The sequence below is a fragment of the Oncorhynchus kisutch genome, linkage group LG21 (genome assembly GCF_002021735.2).
Source record: "Oncorhynchus kisutch isolate 150728-3 linkage group LG21, Okis_V2, whole genome shotgun sequence".
NCBI classification, from domain to species: domain Eukaryota; kingdom Metazoa; phylum Chordata; class Actinopteri; order Salmoniformes; family Salmonidae; genus Oncorhynchus; species Oncorhynchus kisutch.
In genome coordinates, this window is record NC_034194.2 from 3416706 (window position 1) to 3437665 (window position 20960).

Genomic DNA, 20960 nt, shown 5'->3' on the forward strand with positions numbered 1-20960 from the left:
GCATATAGCCTCCACATTGACTCTGTACCGGTACCCCCCTGCATATAGCCTCCACATTGACTCTGTACCGGTTCCCCCTGCATATAGCCTCCACATTGACTCTGTACCGGTTCCCCCTGCATATAGCCTCCACATTGACTCTGTACCGGTTCCCCCTGCATATAGCCTCCACATTGACTCTGTACCGGTTCCCCCTGCATATAGCCTCCACATTGACTCTGTACCGGTACCCCCTGCATATAGCCTCCACATTGACTCTGTACCGGTTCCCCCTGCATATAGCCTCCACATTGACTCTGTACCGGTTCCCCCTGCATATAGCCTCCACATTGACTCTGTACCGGTTCCCCCTGCATATAGCCTCCACATTGACTCTGTACCGGTTCCCCCTGCATATAGCCTCCACATTGACTCTGTACCGGTTCCCCCTGCATATAGCCTCCACATTGACTCTGTACCGGTTCCCCCTGCATATAGCCTCCACATTGACTCTGTACCGTAATACCCTGTATATAGCCTCCACATTGACTCTGTACCGTAATACCTTGTATATAGCCTCCACATTGACTCTGTACCGGTACCCCCTGCATATAGCCTCCACATTGACTCTGTACCGGTTCCCCCTGCATATAGCCTCCACATTGACTCTGTACCGGTTCCCCCTGCATATAGCCTCCACATTGACTCTGTACCAGTTCCCCCTGCATATAGCCTCCACATTGACTCTGTACCGGTTCCCCCTGCATATAGCCTCCACATTGACTCTGTACCGGTTCCCCCTGCATATAGCCTCCACATTGACTCTGTACCGTAATACCTTGTATATAGCCTCCACATTGACTCTGTACCGGTTCCCCCTGCATATAGCCTCCACATTGACTCTGTACCGTAATACCTTGTATATAGCCTCCACATTGACTCTGTACCGGTTCCCCCTGCATATAGCCTCCACATTGACTCTGTACCGGTACCCCCTGCATATAGCCTCCACATTGACTCTGTACCGGTTCCCCCTGCATATAGCCTCCACATTGACTCTGTACCGTAATACCTTGTATATAGCCTCCACATTGACTCTGTACCGGTTCCCCCTGCATATAGCCTCCACATTGACTCTGTACCGTAATACCCTGTATATAGCCTCCACATTGACTCTGTACCGTAATACCTTGTATATAGCCTCCACATTGACTCTGTACCGGTTCCCCCTGCATATAGCCTCCACATTGACTCTGTACCGGTTCCCCCTGCATATAGCCTCCACATTGACTCTGTACCGGTTCCCCCTGCATATAGCCTCCACATTGACTCTGTACCGGTTCCCCCTGCATATAGCCTCCACATTGACTCTGTACCGGTTCCCCCTGCATATAGCCTCCACATTGACTCTGTACCGTAATACCCTGCATATAGCCTCCACATTGACTCTGTACCGTAATACCCTGCATATAGCCTCCACATTGACTCTGTTCCGGTTCCCCCTGCATATAGCCTCCACATTGACTCTGTACCGTAATACCCTGCATATAGCCTCCACATTGACTCTGTACCGTAATACCCTGCATATAGCCTCCACATTGACTCTGTACCGGTTCCCCCTGCATATAGCCTCCACATTGACTCTGTACCGGTTCCCCCTGCATATAGCCTCCACATTGACTCTGTACCGGTTCCCCCTGCATATAGCCTCCACATTGACTCTGTACCGGTTCCCCCTGCATATAGCCTCCACATTGACTCTGTACCGTAATACCCTGCATATAGCCTCCACATTGACTCTGTACCGGTTCCCCCTGCATATAGCCTCCACATTGACTCTGTACCGGTTCCCCCTGCATATAGCCTCCACATTGACTCTGTACCGGTTCCCCCTGCATATAGCCTCCACATTGACTCTGTACCGGTTCCCCCTGCATATAGCCTCCACATTGACTCTGTACCGTAATACCCTGCATATAGCCTCCACATTGACTCTGTACCGTAATACCCTGCATATAGCCTCCACATTGACTCTGTACCGGTTCCCCCTGCATATAGCCTCCACATTGACTCTGTACCGGTTCCCCCTGCATATAGCCTCCACATTGACTCTGTACCGTAATACCCTGCATATAGCCTCCACATTGACTCTGTACCGGTTCCCCCTGCATATAGCCTCCACATTGACTCTGTACCGTAATACCCTGCATATAGCCTCCACATTGACTCTGTACCGTAATACCCTGCATATAGCCTCCACATTGACTCTGTACCGGTTCCCCCTGCATATAGCCTCCACATTGACTCTGTACCGGTACCCCCTGCATATAGCCTCCACATTGACTCTGTACCGGTTCCCCCTGCATATAGCCTCCACATTGACTCTGTACCGTAATACCCTGCATATAGCCTCCACATTGACTCTGTACCGGTTCCCCCTGCATATAGCCTCCACATTGACTCTGTACCGGTTCCCCCTGCATATAGCCTCCACATTGACTCTGTACCGGTTCCCCCTGCATATAGCCTCCACATTGACTCTGTACCGGTTCCCCCTGCATATAGCCTCCACATTGACTCTGTACCGGTTCCCCCTGCATATAGCCTCCACATTGACTCTGTACCGGTTCCCCCTGCATATAGCCTCCACATTGACTCTGTACCGTAATACCCTGCATATAGCCTCCACATTGACTCTGTACCGTAATACCCTGCATATAGCCTCCACATTGACTCTGTACCGGTTCCCCCTGCATATAGCCTCCACATTGACTCTGTACCGGTTCCCCCTGCATATAGCCTCCACATTGACTCTGTACCGTAATACCCTGCATATAGCCTCCACATTGACTCTGTACCGTAATACCCTGCATATAGCCTCCACATTGACTCTGTACCGGTTCCCCCTGCATATAGCCTCCACATTGACTCTGTACCGGTTCCCCCTGCATATAGCCTCCACATTGACTCTGTACCGGTTCCCCCTGCATATAGCCTCCACATTGACTCTGTACTGGTACCCCCTGTATATAGCCTCCACATTGACTCTGTACCGGTTCCCCCTGCATATAGCCTCCACATTGACTCTGTACCGGTACCCCCTGTATATAGCCTCCACATTGACTCTGTACCGGTTCCCCCTGCATATAGCCTCCACATTGACTCTGTACCGGTTCCCCCTGCATATAGCCTCCACATTGACTCTGTACCGTAATACCCTGCATATAGCCTCCACATTGACTCTGTACCGGTTCCCCCTGCATATAGCCTCCACATTGACTCTGTACCGGTTCCCCCTGCATATAGCCTCCACATTGACTCTGTACCGGTTCCCCCTGCATATAGCCTCCACATTGACTCTGTACCGGTACCCCCTGTATATAGCCTCCACATTGACTCTGTACCGGTTCCCCCTGCATATAGCCTCCACATTGACTCTGTACCGGTTCCCCCTGCATATAGCCTCCACATTGACTCTGTACCGGTTCCCCCTGCATATAGCCTCCACATTGACTCTGTACCGGTTCCCCCTGCATATAGCCTCCACATTGACTCTGTACCGGTTCCCCCTGCATATAGCCTCCACATTGACTCTGTACCGTAATACCTTGTATATAGCCTCCACATTGACTCTGTACCGGTTCCCCCTGCATATAGCCTCCACATTGACTCTGTACCGGTTCCCCCTGCATATAGCCTCCACATTGACTCTGTACCGGTTCCCCCTGCATATAGCCTCCACATTGACTCTGTACCGGTACCCCCTGTATATAGCCTCCACATTGACTCTGTACCGGTTCCCCCTGCATATAGCCTCCACATTGACTCTGTACTGGTACCCCCTGTATATAGCCTCCACATTGACTCTGTACCGGTTCCCCCTGCATATAGCCTCCACATTGACTCTGTACCGGTTCCCCCTGCATATAGCCTCCACATTGACTCTGTACCGTAATACCCTGCATATAGCCTCCACATTGACTCTGTACCGGTTCCCCCTGCATATAGCCTCCACATTGACTCTGTACCGGTTCCCCCTGCATATAGCCTCCACATTGACTCTGTACCGGTTCCCCCTGCATATAGCCTCCACATTGACTCTGTACCGGTACCCCCTGTATATAGCCTCCACATTGACTCTGTACCGGTTCCCCCTGCATATAGCCTCCACATTGACTCTGTACCGGTTCCCCCTGCATATAGCCTCCACATTGACTCTGTCCCCCTGCATATAGCCTCCACATTGACTCTGTCCCCCTGCATATAGCCTCCACATTGACTCTGTACCGGTTCCCCCTGCATATAGCCTCCACATTGACTCTGTACCGGTTCCCCCTGCATATAGCCTCCACATTGACTCTGTACCGGTTCCCCCTGCATATAGCCTCCACATTGACTCTGTACCGGTTCCCCCTGCATATAGCCTCCACATTGACTCTGTACCGGTTCCCCCTGCATATAGCCTCCACATTGACTCTGTACCGGTTCCCCCTGCATATAGCCTCCACATTGACTCTGTACCGGTTCCCCCTGCATATAGCCTCCACATTGACTCTGTACCGGTTCCCCCTGCATATAGCCTCCACATTGACTCTGTACCGGTTCCCCCTGCATATAGCCTCCACATTGACTCTGTACCGGTTCCCCCTGCATATAGCCTCCACATTGACTCTGTACCGGTTCCCCCTGCATATAGCCTCCACATTGACTCTGTACCGGTTCCCCCTGCATATAGCCTCCACATTGACTCTGTACCGGTTCCCCCTGCATATAGCCTCCACATTGACTCTGTACCGGTTCCCCCTGCATATAGCCTCCACATTGACTCTGTACCGGTTCCCCCTGCATATAGCCTCCACATTGACTCTGTACCGGTTCCCCCTGCATATAGCCTCCACATTGACTCTGTACCGTAATACCCTGCATATAGCCTCCACATTGACTCTGTACCGGTACCCCCTGCATATAGCCTCCACATTGACTCTGTACCGGTTCCCCCTGCATATAGCCTCCACATTGACTCTGTACCGGTTCCCCCTGCATATAGCCTCCACATTGACTCTGTACCGGTTCCCCCTGCATATAGCCTCCACATTGACTCTGTACCGGTTCCCCCTGCATATAGCCTCCACATTGACTCTGTACCGTAATACCCTGTATATAGCCTCCACATTGACTCTGTACCGGTTCCCCCTGCATATAGCCTCCACATTGACTCTGTACCGGTTCCCCCTGCATATAGCCTCCACATTGACTCTGTACCGGTTCCCCCTGTATATAGCCTCCACATTGACTCTGTACCGGTTCCCCCTGCATATAGCCTCCACATTGACTCTCTACCGTAATACCCTGTATATAGCCTCCACATTGACTCTGTACCGGTTCCCCCCTGCATATAGCCTCCACATTGACTCTGTACCGGTTCCCCCTGCATATAGCCTCCACATTGACTCTGTACCGTAATACCTTGTATATAGCCTCCACATTGACTCTGTACCGGTTCCCCCTGCATATAGCCTCCACATTGACTCTGTACCGGTACCCCCTGCATATAGCCTCCACATTGACTCTGTACCGGTTCCCCCTGCATATAGCCTCCACATTGACTCTGTACCGGTACCCCCTGCATATAGCCTCCACATTGACTCTGTACCGGTTCCCCCTGCATATAGCCTCCACATTGACTCTGTACCGGTACCCCCTGCATATAGCCTCCACATTGACTCTGTACCGGTTCCCCCTGCATATAGCCTCCACATTGACTCTGTACCGGTTCCCCCTGCATATAGCCTCCACATTGACTCTGTCCCCCTGCATATAGCCTCCACATTGACTCTGTACCGGTTCCCCCTGTATATAGCCTCCACATTGACTCTGTACCGGTTCCCCCTGCATATAGCCTCCACATTGACTCTGTACCGGTACCCCCTGCATATAGCCTCCACATAGACTCTGTACCGGTACCCCCTGCATATAGCCTCCACATTGACTCTGTACCGGTTCCCCCTGCATATAGCCTCCACATTGACTCTCTACCGGTTCCCCCTGTATATAGCCTCCACATTGACTCTGTACCGGTTCCCCCTGTATATAGCCTCCACATTGACTCTGTACCGGTTCCCCCTGTATATAGCCTCCACATTGACTCTGTACCGGTTCCCCCTGTATATAGCCTCCACATTGACTCTGTACCGGTACCCCCTGCATATAGCCTCCACATTGACTCTGTACCGGTTCCCCCTGTATATAGCCTCCACATTGACTCTGTCCCCCTGCATATAGCCTCCACATTGACTCTGTACCGGTTCCCCCTGCATATAGCCTCCACATTGACTCTGTACCGGTACCCCCTGCATATAGCCTCCACATTGACTCTGTACCGGTTCCCCCTGTATATAGCCTCCACATTGACTCTGTCCCCCTGCATATAGCCTCCACATTGACTCTGTACCGGTACACCCTGTATATAGCCTCCACATTGACTCTGTACCGGTACCCCCTGCATATAGCCTCCACATTGACTCTGTACCGGTTCCCCCTGCATATAGCCTCCACATTGACTCTGTACCGTAATACCCTGTATATAGCCTCCACATTGACTCTGTACCGGTACCCCCTGCATATAGCCTCCACATTGACTCTGTACCGGTTCCCCCTGCATATAGCCTCCACATTGACTCTGTACCGGTACCCCCTGCATATAGCCTCCACATTGACTCTGTACCGGTTCCCCCTGCATATAGCCTCCACATTGACTCTGTACCGGTTCCCCCTGCATATAGCCTCCACATTGACTCTGTACCGGTTCCCCCTGCATATAGCCTCCACATTGACTCTGTACCGTAATACCCTGCATATAGCCTCCACATTGACTCTGTACCGGTTCCCCCTGTATATAGCCTCCACATTGACTCTGTACCGGTCCCCCCTGCATATAGCCTCCACATTGACTCTGTACCGGTACCCCCTGTATATAGCCTCCACATTGACTCTGTACCGGTTCCCCCTGCATATAGCCTCCACATTGACTCTGTACCGGTTCCCCCTGCATATAGCCTCCACATTGACTCTGTACCGGTTCCCCCTGCATATAGCCTCCACATTGACTCTGTACCGGTTCCCCCTGCATATAGCCTTGCATGTTATTTTACTGCTGTTTTTTAATTATTTGTTACCTTTTATTTTCAATTTTTTACTTAACACGTTACTTAAAAAAAAATCACCTTAAAGCATTGTTGGTTAAGGGCTTGTAAAGTAAGCATTTCACTGTCAGGTCTACACACATGCTCTGAATACAGCAGGTAACAGACTATATTTGATTTGCTTTTAAATGTTTCTAATATTTAAATGTTTGAACTTAATGAGGTGCTTGAAGGCCGTAGTGGGTTTTTCAAATAGTATTTGAACCCTCATCAGAGCAAACACAAACTGGGTTTTAAATACTTAAATAGGGTCTCATTATACACACCCAAACCCCTCTGATTTCATCACAGCAGGACCTCTTTTCAAGTACAATGTTAAATCGTGCTTCTCTGACAACCCTTGAATTCCACCCCTCATTTGTAGTTCCCTCCCTCTATCCTCTCCTATTCTAGGTCCAGTCGTCTGTGGCTGTTGGCACTCCGGACTACATTTCCCCTGAGATCCTGCAGGCCATGGAGGACGGCATGGGGAAGTATGGCCCAGAGTGTGACTGGTGGTCCCTGGGGGTCTGTATGTACGAGATGCTCTACGGGGAGACGCCCTTCTATGCAGAGTCACTGGTGGAGACCTACGGCAAGATCATGAACCACGAGGTAAACTTGAGGAAACTGGCTGACATTTTTAAGTTTAGTTTTTGCGACAATGTGGTGATGTGAAGCGGAAAGCGGGTCTTCAAAGTCTATGCTTTCACACATTTGTGTCCGTTCCTAAAAACAAGGAAAGGAAGCAAGGATTGGATGCCATGCAAGAGAATTGGGTCACAGGTATGTGTAGGGAAATCTGGTCTTAGATCTGTGTTTAGGGACCAGCGTGTTGCCTACCTCTGAGTCAGTAGAAAGTGACTAGCTTGCCACAATCTAGTGAATTTAGCTTGTGTGTGTGTCATCAGCATCCAAACTGCCTTAGTGACAGCTAGCAACTCGCATATGCTTTTCCTGCCTCCTTTTCTGAATCTATTGGCCAGCAATAAGTGCTACATATTTCAAACATTTGATTAATGATTTTATTCCTGACTCGTTGTTTACTTCCCAAATGTACAGTATTTCACCGTGTTTAACATGATTTTTGAATGACTACCACATCTCTGTACCCCACACATACAATTATCTGTAAGGGGCCTCAGTCGAGCAGTGAATTTCAAACACACATTCAACCATAAAGACCAGGGAGGTTTTTCAATGCCTTGCATAAAGGGCACCTATTGGTAGATGGGTCAAAATAAAAAATAAAAAAAGACATTGAATATCCCTTTGAGCATGGTGAAGTTATTAATGACACTGTGTGGTGTATCAATACACCCAGTTACTACAAAGATCTAGTCATCCTTCCTAACTCAGTTGCCGGAGAGGAAGGAAACCGCTCAGGGATTTCACCATGAGGCCAATGGTGACTTTACATCAGTTGGATCAACAGCATTGTAGTTTCTCCACAATACCAACCTAATTGACAGAGGGAAAAGAAGAGAGCCTATACAGAATACAAATATTCCAAAACATGCATCCTGTTTGCAGTAAGGCACTAAAGTAATACTCTAAAAAATGTGTCAATGCAGTTAAAATTCTTCCCTGAATACATTACTGAGTACCACTCTCCATATTTTCAAGCATAGTAGCGGCTGCATCGTGTTATGGGCATGCTTGTAATTGTTAATATGCGGAGTGCCAGAATTGCATAACTGCTAGAATGGCCATGAAGGTCATTCTGACTGTTGATATTTCAATTGTATAAATATTCCGTCATAAATAATATGTTAATGCATTTATTATGTTAAAATAAGTCATAAGAAACCTGACTGGAAGACAAGTTTCCTGCCCAGCTGGCCCATCCAAACTACACTTAAACAATATTGAAACTAATTCCACACATATAATAATAGATGTGGCCTAAAGACAACATTAAATTGACAATAGTCTGATGGGTGACAATTATAAATTGTTGAATAGAGAATGGAGAGACTGATGACCTGCGGAGAATGTATTGACAGCGTGCATTGACAAAGAAGCAAGGAGCTTACCAAATAGCACTCCTTCCATGTCATTCTACAGATGTCTATGCAGGCCAGATGTTTTGATTGCTATACCCTACTAGAAAGAGCAGATTTCAAGGTTTCTGATGAACCTATTTTTGTCAAACAATTGTACAAATTGTCTTGGCGCATAGTTGAAACAACGGCACTCCACGAGTGAAATCCAATTTTGTATTTGAAATGCTGGCTTTTGATGGTTTTTCGCTTTTACGTACAATGCATTTGGAAAGTATTCATACCCCTTAACTTTTTCCACATTTTGTTACATTATAGCCTTGTTCTAAAATTGATTAAATTGTTTTTTTTCCCTCATCAATCTACACAAAATGCCACAATGACAAAATGTCACATTTACATAAGTGTTTGAACCCTTTACTCAGTTCTTTGCTGAAACACCTTTGGCAGTGACTACAGCCCCGAGTCTTCTTGGGTATGACTCTACAAGCTTCGCACACCTTTATTTGGAGAGTTTCTCCCATTCCTCTCTTTCAGCTCTTTCAGGTTGGATGGGGAGCATCGCCGAAACAGCTATTTTCTAGTCTCTCCAGAGATGTTCGGTCATGTTCAATTCCGCGCTTTGGCTGGGCCACTCAAGGACATTCAGAGACTTGTCTCGAAGCCACTACTGTGTTGTGTTGGCTGTGTGCTTAGAGTCATTGTCCTGATGGAAGGTGAACCTTCACCCCAGTCTGAGGTCCTGAGTGCTCTGGAGCAGGTTTTCATCAAGGATCTCAATGTACTTTGCGCTGTTTTTCTTTCCCTCGATCCTGACTCGTCTGCCAGTCCCCCGCTGCTGAAAAACATCCCCACAGCATAATGCTGCCACCACCATGCTTCACCGTAGGGATGGTGCCAGGTTTCCTTCAGATGTGACGCTTGGCATTCAGGCCAAGAGTTCAATCTTGCTTTCATCAGACCAGGGAATTTTGTTTCTCATGGTCAGAGTCCTTTAGGTGCCTTTGGCAAACTCCAAGTGGGCTGTGATGTGCCATTTTACTGAGGAGTGCCTTTTTACTGGCTTCTATCTGGCCACTCTACCATAAAGGCCTGATTGGTGGAGTGCTGCAGAGATGGTTGTCCTTCTGGAAGGTTCTCCCATCTCAGTGGAACTCTGGATCTCTGTCAGAGTGACCATCGGGTTCTTGGTCACCTTCTTGGACACCTCCCCGACTAAGGTCCTTCTCCCCCGATTGCTCAATTTGGCTGGGCGCCCAGCTCTAGGACGAGTCTTGGTGGTTCCATACTAATTCCATGTAGGAATGATGGAGGCCACTGTGTTCTTGGGGACCTTAGGATGCTGCAGAAATGTTTTGGTACACTTCCCCAGGTCTGTGCCTCGACACAATCCTGTCTCTGAGCTCTATGGACAATTCCTTCGACCTCATGGCTTGGTTTTTGCTCTGACATGCACTGTCAACTGTGGGACCTTATATAGACGTGTGCCTTTCCAAATCATGTCCAGTCAATTGAATTTACCACAGGTGGACTCCAATCAAGTTGTAGAAACATCTCATGGATTATCAATGGAAACAGGAAGCACCTGAGCTCAATTTCTAGTCTCATTTCAAAGGGTCTGAATACTTATTTAGATAAGATATGTATATTTTATTTTTCAAAACATTTCTGAACCTGTTTTTGCTTTGTCATAATGGGGTGTTGTGTGTAGATTGAGGGGGGGAAAACATTTAATACATTTTCGAATAAGGCTGTAATGTTACAAAATGTGGGAAAGTCTAGGGGTCTGAATACTTTCCGAATGCACTGTATAGCCTACATTAACATAAATTAATGAAATTATGTTATTTCAAGTATTTACATTTCGTATTCTAATGTTACGAACACCTTCATAAACGCAACCAAATGACATTGGCTCGAAGGGGGGGTCCATTTATTTATTAAACTGGTTGGCTATTGGTGTTCCTCGAGGCCCAGCTCTTCTACTGTTAAATATACATATGGTCATTGTGACCTTCATGGTGCTTTGAGGATCAGTTTTTGTATTTTGTTAAATTTGTCTGCTAGTACTGCTAGTGTAAAATACACATATTTAGGGAAGGTGGATTTGAGGTTTTTATTGAAAATGGTCAGATTGGCTGTTTTTTTATTTCTTTTAGCAATTCTAAGTGTTTAGGATTTGAGTTTTTCAGGATGAAAAAGAAACGGAATGGAGCAAAGCACAGACAAAATCCTAGAGGTAAACCTGGTTGTCTGCTTTTCCACCAGAAATTAATTCACCTCTCAGCAGGACAATAACCTAAAACACCAGGCCAAAATGGTTGTCTATCAATGATCAACAACCATTTTGACAGAGCTTGAACAATTTCTTTTTCAAAAAAAATGTATACATGTTGCACAATCCGTGTGTGGAAAGCTCTGAGAGAAGTACCCCGAAAGACTCACAGCTATAATCACTGCCAAAGGTGCTTCTACAAAGTATTGACTCAGGTGTGAATATTTATGTAAATTAGATATTTCTGTATTACATTCTCAATAAATTAGCAAACAATTCTTAAACATGTTTTCACTTTTTCATTATGAGATATTGTGTGGAGGTGGCTGATTTTATATATATTTTTTCTTGATTCATTTTCAGCTCAGGCTGTAACACATTTGTTGAGGTGTTTGAATACTTTGAAGGCATATATACATGTATATCTCTGTAATTCTGTTGATTTGCCCTTTTCCTGCAGTCTTTCTGACTTTTTCTTTGTAGGTCTCACTGCTGTCCTCCGACTTCTGTTGCTGTTCCTGTGCCTCGTTTGGTCAGGCTCCCTAATGTTACCCCCTCTTTCTCTGAACCCTCCTTCATCGCTCCCCCTCTCTTTCATCCCCCCCTCCTGCTTCTTTTGCAGATGTATATGTGAGTGTTTTAGTGTTATTGTAATGAATGCTATTGACACTATAAAGGAGATTTTAAGTCCTGATTCCTCTCTTCCCTGCTCTCTCACAGGAGCGTTTCCAGTTCCCCTCAAACATCAGCGATGTGTCGGAGGACGCCAAGGACCTGATTTCGCATCTCATCTGCGGCCGCGAGCGCCGCCTGGGCCAGAACGGTATCGGCGACTTCAAGGACCACCCCTTCTTCACCGGCATCGACTGGGATCACATCCGCTCCACTGAGGCGCCCTACATCCCTGACGTCAGCTCGCCATCTGACACCTCCAACTTCGACGTAGACGAGGATATTCTTAAAAACCCGGTGGGTGGACTTGGGGAGACAAGCTATCTAGCTAATGATAACAGAAAAATAGCTAGCAAATGCTACCTAGACTCAAGCTAGCTCGTTAACGCAAACTGGAAAGGAGCTAGCTCGTTTACGCAAACTGGAAAGGAGCTAGCTATGGGTGTAAGATGGCACAGTGATGCCATCTGGTGGTAAATGTTAATTACTGCAACTCCAGTGTTTTACTGGTGTGCTTGAGATACCCGGATGGATTGCAATGTACTGAACAAGACTGGTTACCTGCATCAATGCCTCTATCTCGTCATTTAATATTCAAACATGGTGTCAGAGTCGGATAACTAACCTTGCTTTCTGCAAATTAGTGTCACCTGTTCTGGTTTACCAAAAAAATGCTTATTTGAGTAAAACTTCGCCGGAATTGGCCTTAGCTAGAGTGAGTTTGCTATTTAGCTTCAGTGTTGTTAGCACCAGTTAGACATGGCAGCAAACATTCCCCCTCCTGCCGTTATGAAGCTCAGCGGGGATTGGAGCATGAACTGGGATACGTTTAGAGGTGAATTAGAGGACTATGCGCTAGCAACGGGACTTGTGGAAAAGGACGATGAGGTAGTGGCTGCCACTTTGAGGACTACAATGGGAACTGAATGCCGACACGTGTATATACAAACACAACCTGACAGCAGCTCAGCAAGGTAACGCTACAGCTATTTTTGATGCTCTTGAACATTACTTTAAGCCAGCAAAGAACGTTATCTACGAGCGTTATGTTTTCGGGTATTGCAAACAGGAGGACGGGGAGTCCATTGACAGCTTTGTCACTAGGCTAACGGAAAAGGCAGCTTATTGTGCTTTAAGAGATGAACACATCAGAGATAAGATTGTGCTTGGCCTAACTGATGAGGGCACCCGCAGACGTTTGCTGACAGAACGTGACCTGACGCTGGTCTTGGCAGTGGAGACATGCCGTGCAGCAGAGCTTACTGATATACGGATAAGGTCCATGGAGCTAGAAAGGCAACATATGGACAATGTCAATGCTACATTCAGGCAGCCAGTAAAGAAATCCCCCTTTGCCACAGCTAATGCTAATACTACAGCCAACTCTGCTGTAGACAACCCCAATACATGCCGATATTGTGGCATTTCTCATGGATGAGGAAAAGAACACTGCCTAGCCTATGGAAAAATATGCAAGTCCTGTGGTACAGCTAATCACTTCGCAAGGGTCTGCATGAAAAGCAAGAGAAAGGAGGGTAAAGTGCACTCCATGGAAACAAACACAGGTGAAGGGTACGACAGCACAGAGGATGTACATGCTAGCGAGTGCATAGGGGCAGTGAGGGCAAAAGGACAAAGTGGTTTGTCACTCTGCTACTTAATAATAAACCACAGCAATGCCAGCTAGATTCAGGGGCCACGTAACGTTATGAACCTTAAAGATAAAAGGAGGCTCGCACCCAGAGACAAACTCACACAGAGTAGCACCAAGCTGAAACTATTCAGGCCAGTTCATGACCTCTAGGCCTGTTTGTGACAGTGTGTTTTACGTGGCCAGAAACACACCCTTGAGTTTAAAATAGTTGAGGCTAGTCAACAGCCATTACTGTCAGGTTCTACATGCGAGCGCCTTGAGCTTATTAACTTCACCATTCCAGCTGATCTTAACATTATAGACCAAGTCCAGGCTGGGCCCCTGAGCAAGGAGACACTCCTAAGCAAGTACCATGATGTCTTCAATGCACCGGTCGAGTCAGTTCCCGGGGAAGTCCACTTTGAGTTGGACGCAGCAATCCAGAAATGTACCAGTGGCCATGAAAGCAGCTACGAAGGCTCAGCTTGACAAACACGAAGCAGATGGCCACATATCCGTCTGCCTACAGACTAGATAAGTAATATGGTAATCGTCAAGAAACCAGATAAGCTACGGATATGCATTGATCCTAAACACCTCAACCGGGCTCTGCGACGTTCACATTACATTATGCCCACGTTGGAGGGTGTTCTTTACAAGCTCCCAAAGGCCAGAGGCTTCACGCTCGTGGACACCAGAGATGCCTTCCTGCAGTGCAAGCTCGACGAGCCTAGCAGCTACATGACCACCTTTTGGACACCCTGGGACTGGATTGGATTGAAGGTGGATCCTGAAAAAGTGTTGGCTGTCTTGGAAATGCCCCAGCCATCTGAAGGGAGTGCAGCGCTTCTTCGGATTTGTCACCTACCTGGCCAAGTTCCTACCACGGCTCTCTGAGGTGTGTGAGCCACTAAGGAGGCTCATGGACAAGGACAGCATCTGGCATTGGCTCCCAAAACATGACGCAGCGGTGAGGGAAATAAAACAACTGGTCACCCAGACACCTGTACTGCGATACTACAATGTGTCAAAACCTGTCACGATTCAGAGTGACTCAAGCCAGTATGGACTTGGCTGTTGCCTCATGCAGGAGGGCCAGCCTGTGGCATTCGCCTCTAGGGCACTCACTCCAACAGAGCAGAACTATGCCCAGATAGAGGAGTGCCACAGCATTGTGTTTAAATGACAACGCTTCCACCACTACCTGTACGGGCACGACAACATTACTGCAGAGACAGATCACAAGCCCCTTATTGCTATATTCAGCAAGCCTCTACTGAATGCCCCGAAACAACTCCAGAGCATGCTACTGGCCCTACAAAACTACAACCTCAAGGTGGTGTATAAGCCAGGGCCACAGATTGTATGTATGTGTGTATGTGTGTATGTGTGTGTGTATGTGTGTGTGTATGTGTGTATGTGTGTATGTGTGTGTGTGTGTGTGTGTGTGTGTGTGTGTGTGACAGACATGCTCAGCAGGGCTACTGCATCAGGCACTCACACACGCTCCATGCATGAACAACACGCCGTGTGCAGCTTACAAACAGAGCAAGTAGATGTTGAACACATCAACCAGGCTGACTACCTCAATGTTACGGACCAGCGCCTTATACAAATCAGACAGCACACAGACAGGGACGAGCAACTCCAGGCATTGAGGTCTGTGATTCTGATGGGCTGGCCCGACTGCAAGGAAGAAACTTCTCTAGCCGTCAGAGAATATTGGCCAGTCAAAGAGGAGCTCAGTGTTCAAAACTGAGTAATATTCAAGGATCAGAGAGTCATTATTCCCCAGTCTCTGCGCCCTGAGATGTTGGTGCGCGTGCACTCGAGTCGCATTGGAGGTGAGGCCTGTTACAGAACAGCACGTGACACACTGTATTGGCCAGGAATGCAGAGTGAAATCAGACTGTCAGTAAATGCACAATCTGCAATGAATATGCCATTGAGCAACAGAGAGCGAGATGATGATGTCCCACAAGCTACCGATGCGCCCCTGGCAGAGAGTAAGTCTAGATCTCTTCCAGCACAGTGGCAAAGACTTTCTGCTGGTAGTCGATTATTACTCAGACTTCTGGGAGATTGACCTCCTCCCCGACCTCTCAGCAGAGACAATGATCAAACGCTGCAAGGCTCAGTTTGCCCGCTATGGCCAACCAGATAGGGTAATTTCATACAATGGACCCCAATTCTCCGGAGTTGAGTTCCGAAAATTTCCTGCAGAATGGGAATTCGATCACGTCACTTCATCACCACGGCACCCAAAAGCTAATGGGAAGGCGGAGTCCACAGAACCTCTGTAAAAAAAAGCTCTGCGAGAGTGCAAAGTTGCCTGGAAAGTTGCCTGGATCCGCAATACCCCGACAGAAGGTATGGATAGCTGCCCGGCCCAGCGCCTCATGGCATGGCGCTTAAAAGCAGCTCTGCCAGTAGCCAGCACTCTCCTTGAGTCATGTGTGGTGACAGACGTGCTGGTGAAGCTACGTCACAGAAGACAGGTCTCCAAGTTCATCTACGACAAATCAGCAAAAGACTTACCTGAGCTCAGGGTGGGTGAAACGGTGCGAATGAAGCCACTACCAGGGGACCGGACAGGCCTCTGGAGACTCGGATCCTGTGTACAGAAAGTGGCACCACGCTCCTACTTGGTCGAAGTTAATGGATCACTGTACCGTCGTAACAGGGTTGACCTTCGGATTGCTGAGCCAGCACCTACTCAGAACCCTGGTGGTCAAAGGGGACTGAGGCACTGGGCGAAGAGCCAGGGGATCACAGGTCGGCCGCTCCCTCGCCCATCACTACTCCCCTTAGACAGTCAGGTGACACGCCTGTGCGGGGACTCGCAGACAAGCCCCCTGTCTTTTCACGCTGCGGGCGTCTTTCCCAGCCACCAAAAGTACTTAATCTGTAGGTTTCCCATTTGGGATTGTTGACACAGAGATAAAAGTGAAAAGAGTATCAAAATGTGGTAAGTTGTTACCTGAAAAAAAATACAAAAAAAACCTGCACTGTTCATGTTGGAAATTATTACTAGGTTTGTTTTGTTAGTGAATTGACAGCTCCTGTCCTATTTTATAAAAGGCAAGATGTTATGGGTGTAAGATGGCACAGTGATGCCATCTGGTGGTAAATGTTAATTACTGCAACTCCAGTGTTTTACCGGTGTGCTTGAGATACCCGGATGTATTGCAATGTGCTGAACAAGACTGGTTACTCGCATCAATGCCTCTGTCTCGTCATTTAACATTCAAACAGAGATAGCTAATTAATGCTGACTAGAAACAAGCTAGCTTGTTAACACTAACTGGAAAGGAGCTAGCTAAATAATGCTAACTGGAAACAAGCTAGCCAGCCAAGCTAAAGTGAATTAACTCTATTTCACTGATTGGCCAGCGAAAGACACTCAGTTACAGTCCCAGGTCCCTGGTTAAGAATGAAAACCATAAGTGGTTTTGTCCTCCACGACCTCAGTAGTTTAATTACCTCTTCCCTTGGTCAGTTTGGCTGTTCGACTCTAACCGATTTCTCTTTCTTTCTCTCTCCTACCCAACAGGACATTGGCCCTCCAGTTACGCTCACAGGCTTCACTGGCCAGCACCTGCCCTTCGTGGGCTTCACTTACACCACGGACAGCTGCTTCTCGGACTGCGGCAGCGTCAACAGGGCCGGACTGTCAGACGGGGGCTCCCAGGAGGGCAGTCCCAGGGACCAGGAGAGGGAGCTGGGGGTTGAGGTTTTCGAGAGGAGGATCCGCCGGCTGGAGCAGGAGAAGCAGGAGCTGAGTCGCAAGCTGCAGGGTGAGAGGGCAAAAAGAAACACACACACACACACACAGAGATCGCATGCGTAGACACACACACCAGCGAGGCCAGGAGAAACACTCACACAGCATGCACACACAGACAACCTTGATACACACCCTTAGTGTCCCACAGTTTAAAGTGGACATGACTTCTGACCCTTGACCTGTGTTTTATGCCCCCTCTGACCCCCTCCAGAGTCCACTCAGGCTGTGCAGTCTCTCCACGGGCCGGGCCGCGGTGCCTGCACCCAGGGCCGAGACAAGGAGATGAAGAAGCTCAATGAAGAGATTGAGAGGCTCAAGAAGAAACTTGCAGGTCAGTGTCTCTCAATGTAACCCAATCTGGCAACCCAATATCATTGACTAGCAAGTCAACATTGTCTGGGCATTGAAATCAGGCCTGGCTGGAACACAAAGGTCAAATACCTGAAAGTGTTTGATGTGCCCTTGGTTTACTTTTGGGGCTATTCCTGGGAAAAAAACATAGTGTTCTGACCCAAAAGGTTTTCTTCAGGAGAATCTACCAAAATGGATACCATTGCTACAAGGGAGGAAGATTGAAATTCAACGGGCACACTGAATCTACAGTGGCAGTAATAACCATAGCCGTCCCCGCACCCTCATATTCTGCCTGTTAACAAATGAGGACCGAGTGGATATTCTGCGGTGAACCAGAGCCCTGGAGAACCCACCAAGACATGGGAGATCCAATCTGGCACTCTACCCAGAATACAGCAATGAAACTGAAGAGGAAATCCTTTGAAATTGACAAATGACAGCAAGAGGACTTCACCCGTTCCTGATATACACAGCCATCCTGAAGATCAGGAAACGAGTTTAGGAACACTCCAGTATTTTCCATCATGTGAAAGAGGCGTAGGCATGGCTTGCAGCTGAGGACAACTACTAGAGAAGGACCCTGCTTATCGCCTCCCCCCCAATTCTTCCAGATTCTCCCCATGGCAAATTAAAGAAACAGATAACCACGGCCCCCCTCCTTCCTTGGATACCCCATCGCATGAAAGGTCATCTTAACTAGTAAGATGGACACAACTAATGCTAAGCTAACTAGCTAACGTCACCCATGTTTATTTGTTATTCAGTGACATAATGTAGTTTATTTGGTATGAGGGGCCTGGTGGATTTGTTAACAGGGCTGTTGGCATGCTGGTTATATGGCTAAGATGCAGCTGGCTGGCACATGGCTCTCTAGCTGAGTTGGCTGGCTTGCTAGGTTAGCTGGCTGGCAAGTGGTTCGCTAGCTGAGTTGGCTGGCTGGCTAGGTTAGCTGACTGGCACGTGGTTTGCTAGCTAAGTTGGCTGGCTGGCTAGGTTAGCTGACTGGCACGTAGCTCGCTAGCTGAGTTGGTTAGCTGGCTAGGTTAGCTTGCTGGCACGTGGCTCGCCTAGCTGGCTGGCTCGTGGTTCGCTTGCTGGCTCGTGGTTCGCTGGCTGGCTAGGTTAGCTGGCTGGCACATGGTTCGCTGGCTGGCTAGGTTAGCTGGCTGGATAATTATTGGGTTCAGGCTGCAAACTGTAGCTGGCAAAAATATTTAGTCGTCATTAAAGCAGTCCTGGTGTAGGGTAAACATTATGGGGATTGACATACAGAGCACTCAGCTTGGTATGAACGTGTTCTGTGAAAAGTAATTTTGCCACGTATTCATGTCATGTTGGATAAACACAAGTGGCTGACAGAATGGGACTGGACATGGGATGTGTGTCGCTGTTTGGGAGCCTCATGATGTTAGCAAATTTGAGTTCCTACCAGCCAAAGTGAGCAGTTGACGCTATAGACTTCCTCTCTTGTGGGTGGTTACTGTTTCTATTATTGTTAAAAACCTGAGTTTGTTCAAATATATATAATGGTGCACAAATATATTTTTAGTTTATATTGAAGTAGGTGTTTTTTATATTGAATTTCTTTTCATTTTTATTTTATTTTCTTAGTTTATTTTGTCATACACACATCCATAAATATTATATGATTAAGGTTGTAAATGAACCGTGAGCTCATCTTAATGTCGTTAAATTCCCATGGTTTGAACTCTGCTATCAAGTGTACCAAATGCTAAGAATACATCGGACGCAAAAAGATTGTCTATAGATTCCAAAACGGGTACTATAAATGTGTTGCTCAGTCCTCAGCCACTAACAAAATCAAAGGGGTTTTCATATTATTTGATAGAAAACTACGTGTTCAGATTGAGGGTTCTGATAATGACGATGCAGGACATTTTGTATTTGTAACTACGGTTATAAATCACACTAAGATGTGTTTCGCCTCAATCTACTGTCCAAACTTACCTGATTCTATTGTCCTTAGTTCTATCTCTAAGACTGAGATCTTTCAGAATACCAACTTGTTGTGGGAGATCTTAATCAGGTATGTAAATTCTCAGATAGGTCTCATGTTTCATCTCACTCTCAAGCTGGTCAGGCCTCTGGTGACCATCTCATTTGCTGCTAATATTTTAGACACCTGACGTCTAAGGAATTTGACTGTCAAAGATGCAACTTTGTTTTTCTTCAAGACATAATACATTTTCACGGATAGACTACATATTTGTGGCAACCTATATAAACAGGTGTATTCAGACAACCAAGCTGTTCCCCGTTGTAATTTCTGACGATGGAGCTGTCCTGTATAGTACCTTACTTGACAGCTCCAAGCAGAAAGGTACCTACCAGAAGATGGAGCATTGCTGCAGAGTAAGGCTTTTTTGACACAACTTTCAGCAAAGTTGACATTTTTATTGTTTAATACAGATACAGCCACCACCCCCTCAGTGACTTTGGGAGGGGACAAAATGTTTAAGGGGAAACTGTAGCTCGTTTCCCTCAGATCTTAATTGAACTCGCAGTAAAAAAAAAAAAAAAGTAGTAGATCTGGAAAAACCATTTGCTCTGGTTGAAAATGAGCAAGAGCAAAAATGTACAGAGCAAAAGGGGAAGATTTTACATCGCATTATTAACATACTATTCTAAGGGGGAGAAAGCTAGTCGTTTTTTGGATGCAAGGCTTAAGCAAAATGAGGCATTTTCTGGTATCAATACAATTCAAACACCATCTGGTAAGATGTCACATGACCTGGCAGAAATGAGTAATACATTTAGGCAGTTTTATTCCCAATTATATACTTTTTGAGGCGGACCCTGATCATAGTAAGATGAGACACTTCTTATCATCATTGGACTTTCCCAAACTCTACAGAAAGCAATCTGGATTCCTTGATTCCCCACGTACTCTTGAAGAACTCAGGAGTGCATTAACATCTTTGAAAAGAGGCAAATCACCAGGACTTGGTTTCCCTCCTGAGCTGTTTCTTGATATGTGGTACTAATTCTTGATTCTATCAATCATGCATTCAAATATGGAGAATTCCATAGAGACCAAAACACCTCACTGATTGTA

The 20960-nt window shown here is 47.1% G+C and overlaps 1 protein-coding gene across 3 annotated transcripts in view; it reads left to right on the forward strand.

Moving 5' to 3' along the window:
• The window catches only part of LOC109866486 (serine/threonine-protein kinase MRCK beta-like), a 145945-nt gene that overhangs the window by 61655 nt on the left and 63330 nt on the right, over positions 1–20960 (forward strand). For all 3 annotated transcript variants that reach the window (XM_020455177.2, XM_031800327.1, XM_020455178.2), the window contains exons 7-10: positions 7575–7775; positions 12159–12407; positions 17297–17540; positions 17742–17861. In XM_020455177.2, coding sequence (XP_020310766.1) covers positions 7575–7775; positions 12159–12407; positions 17297–17540; positions 17742–17861 — 814 coding nt within the window. The remainder of the gene's footprint in view (positions 1–7574; positions 7776–12158; positions 12408–17296; positions 17541–17741; positions 17862–20960) is intronic.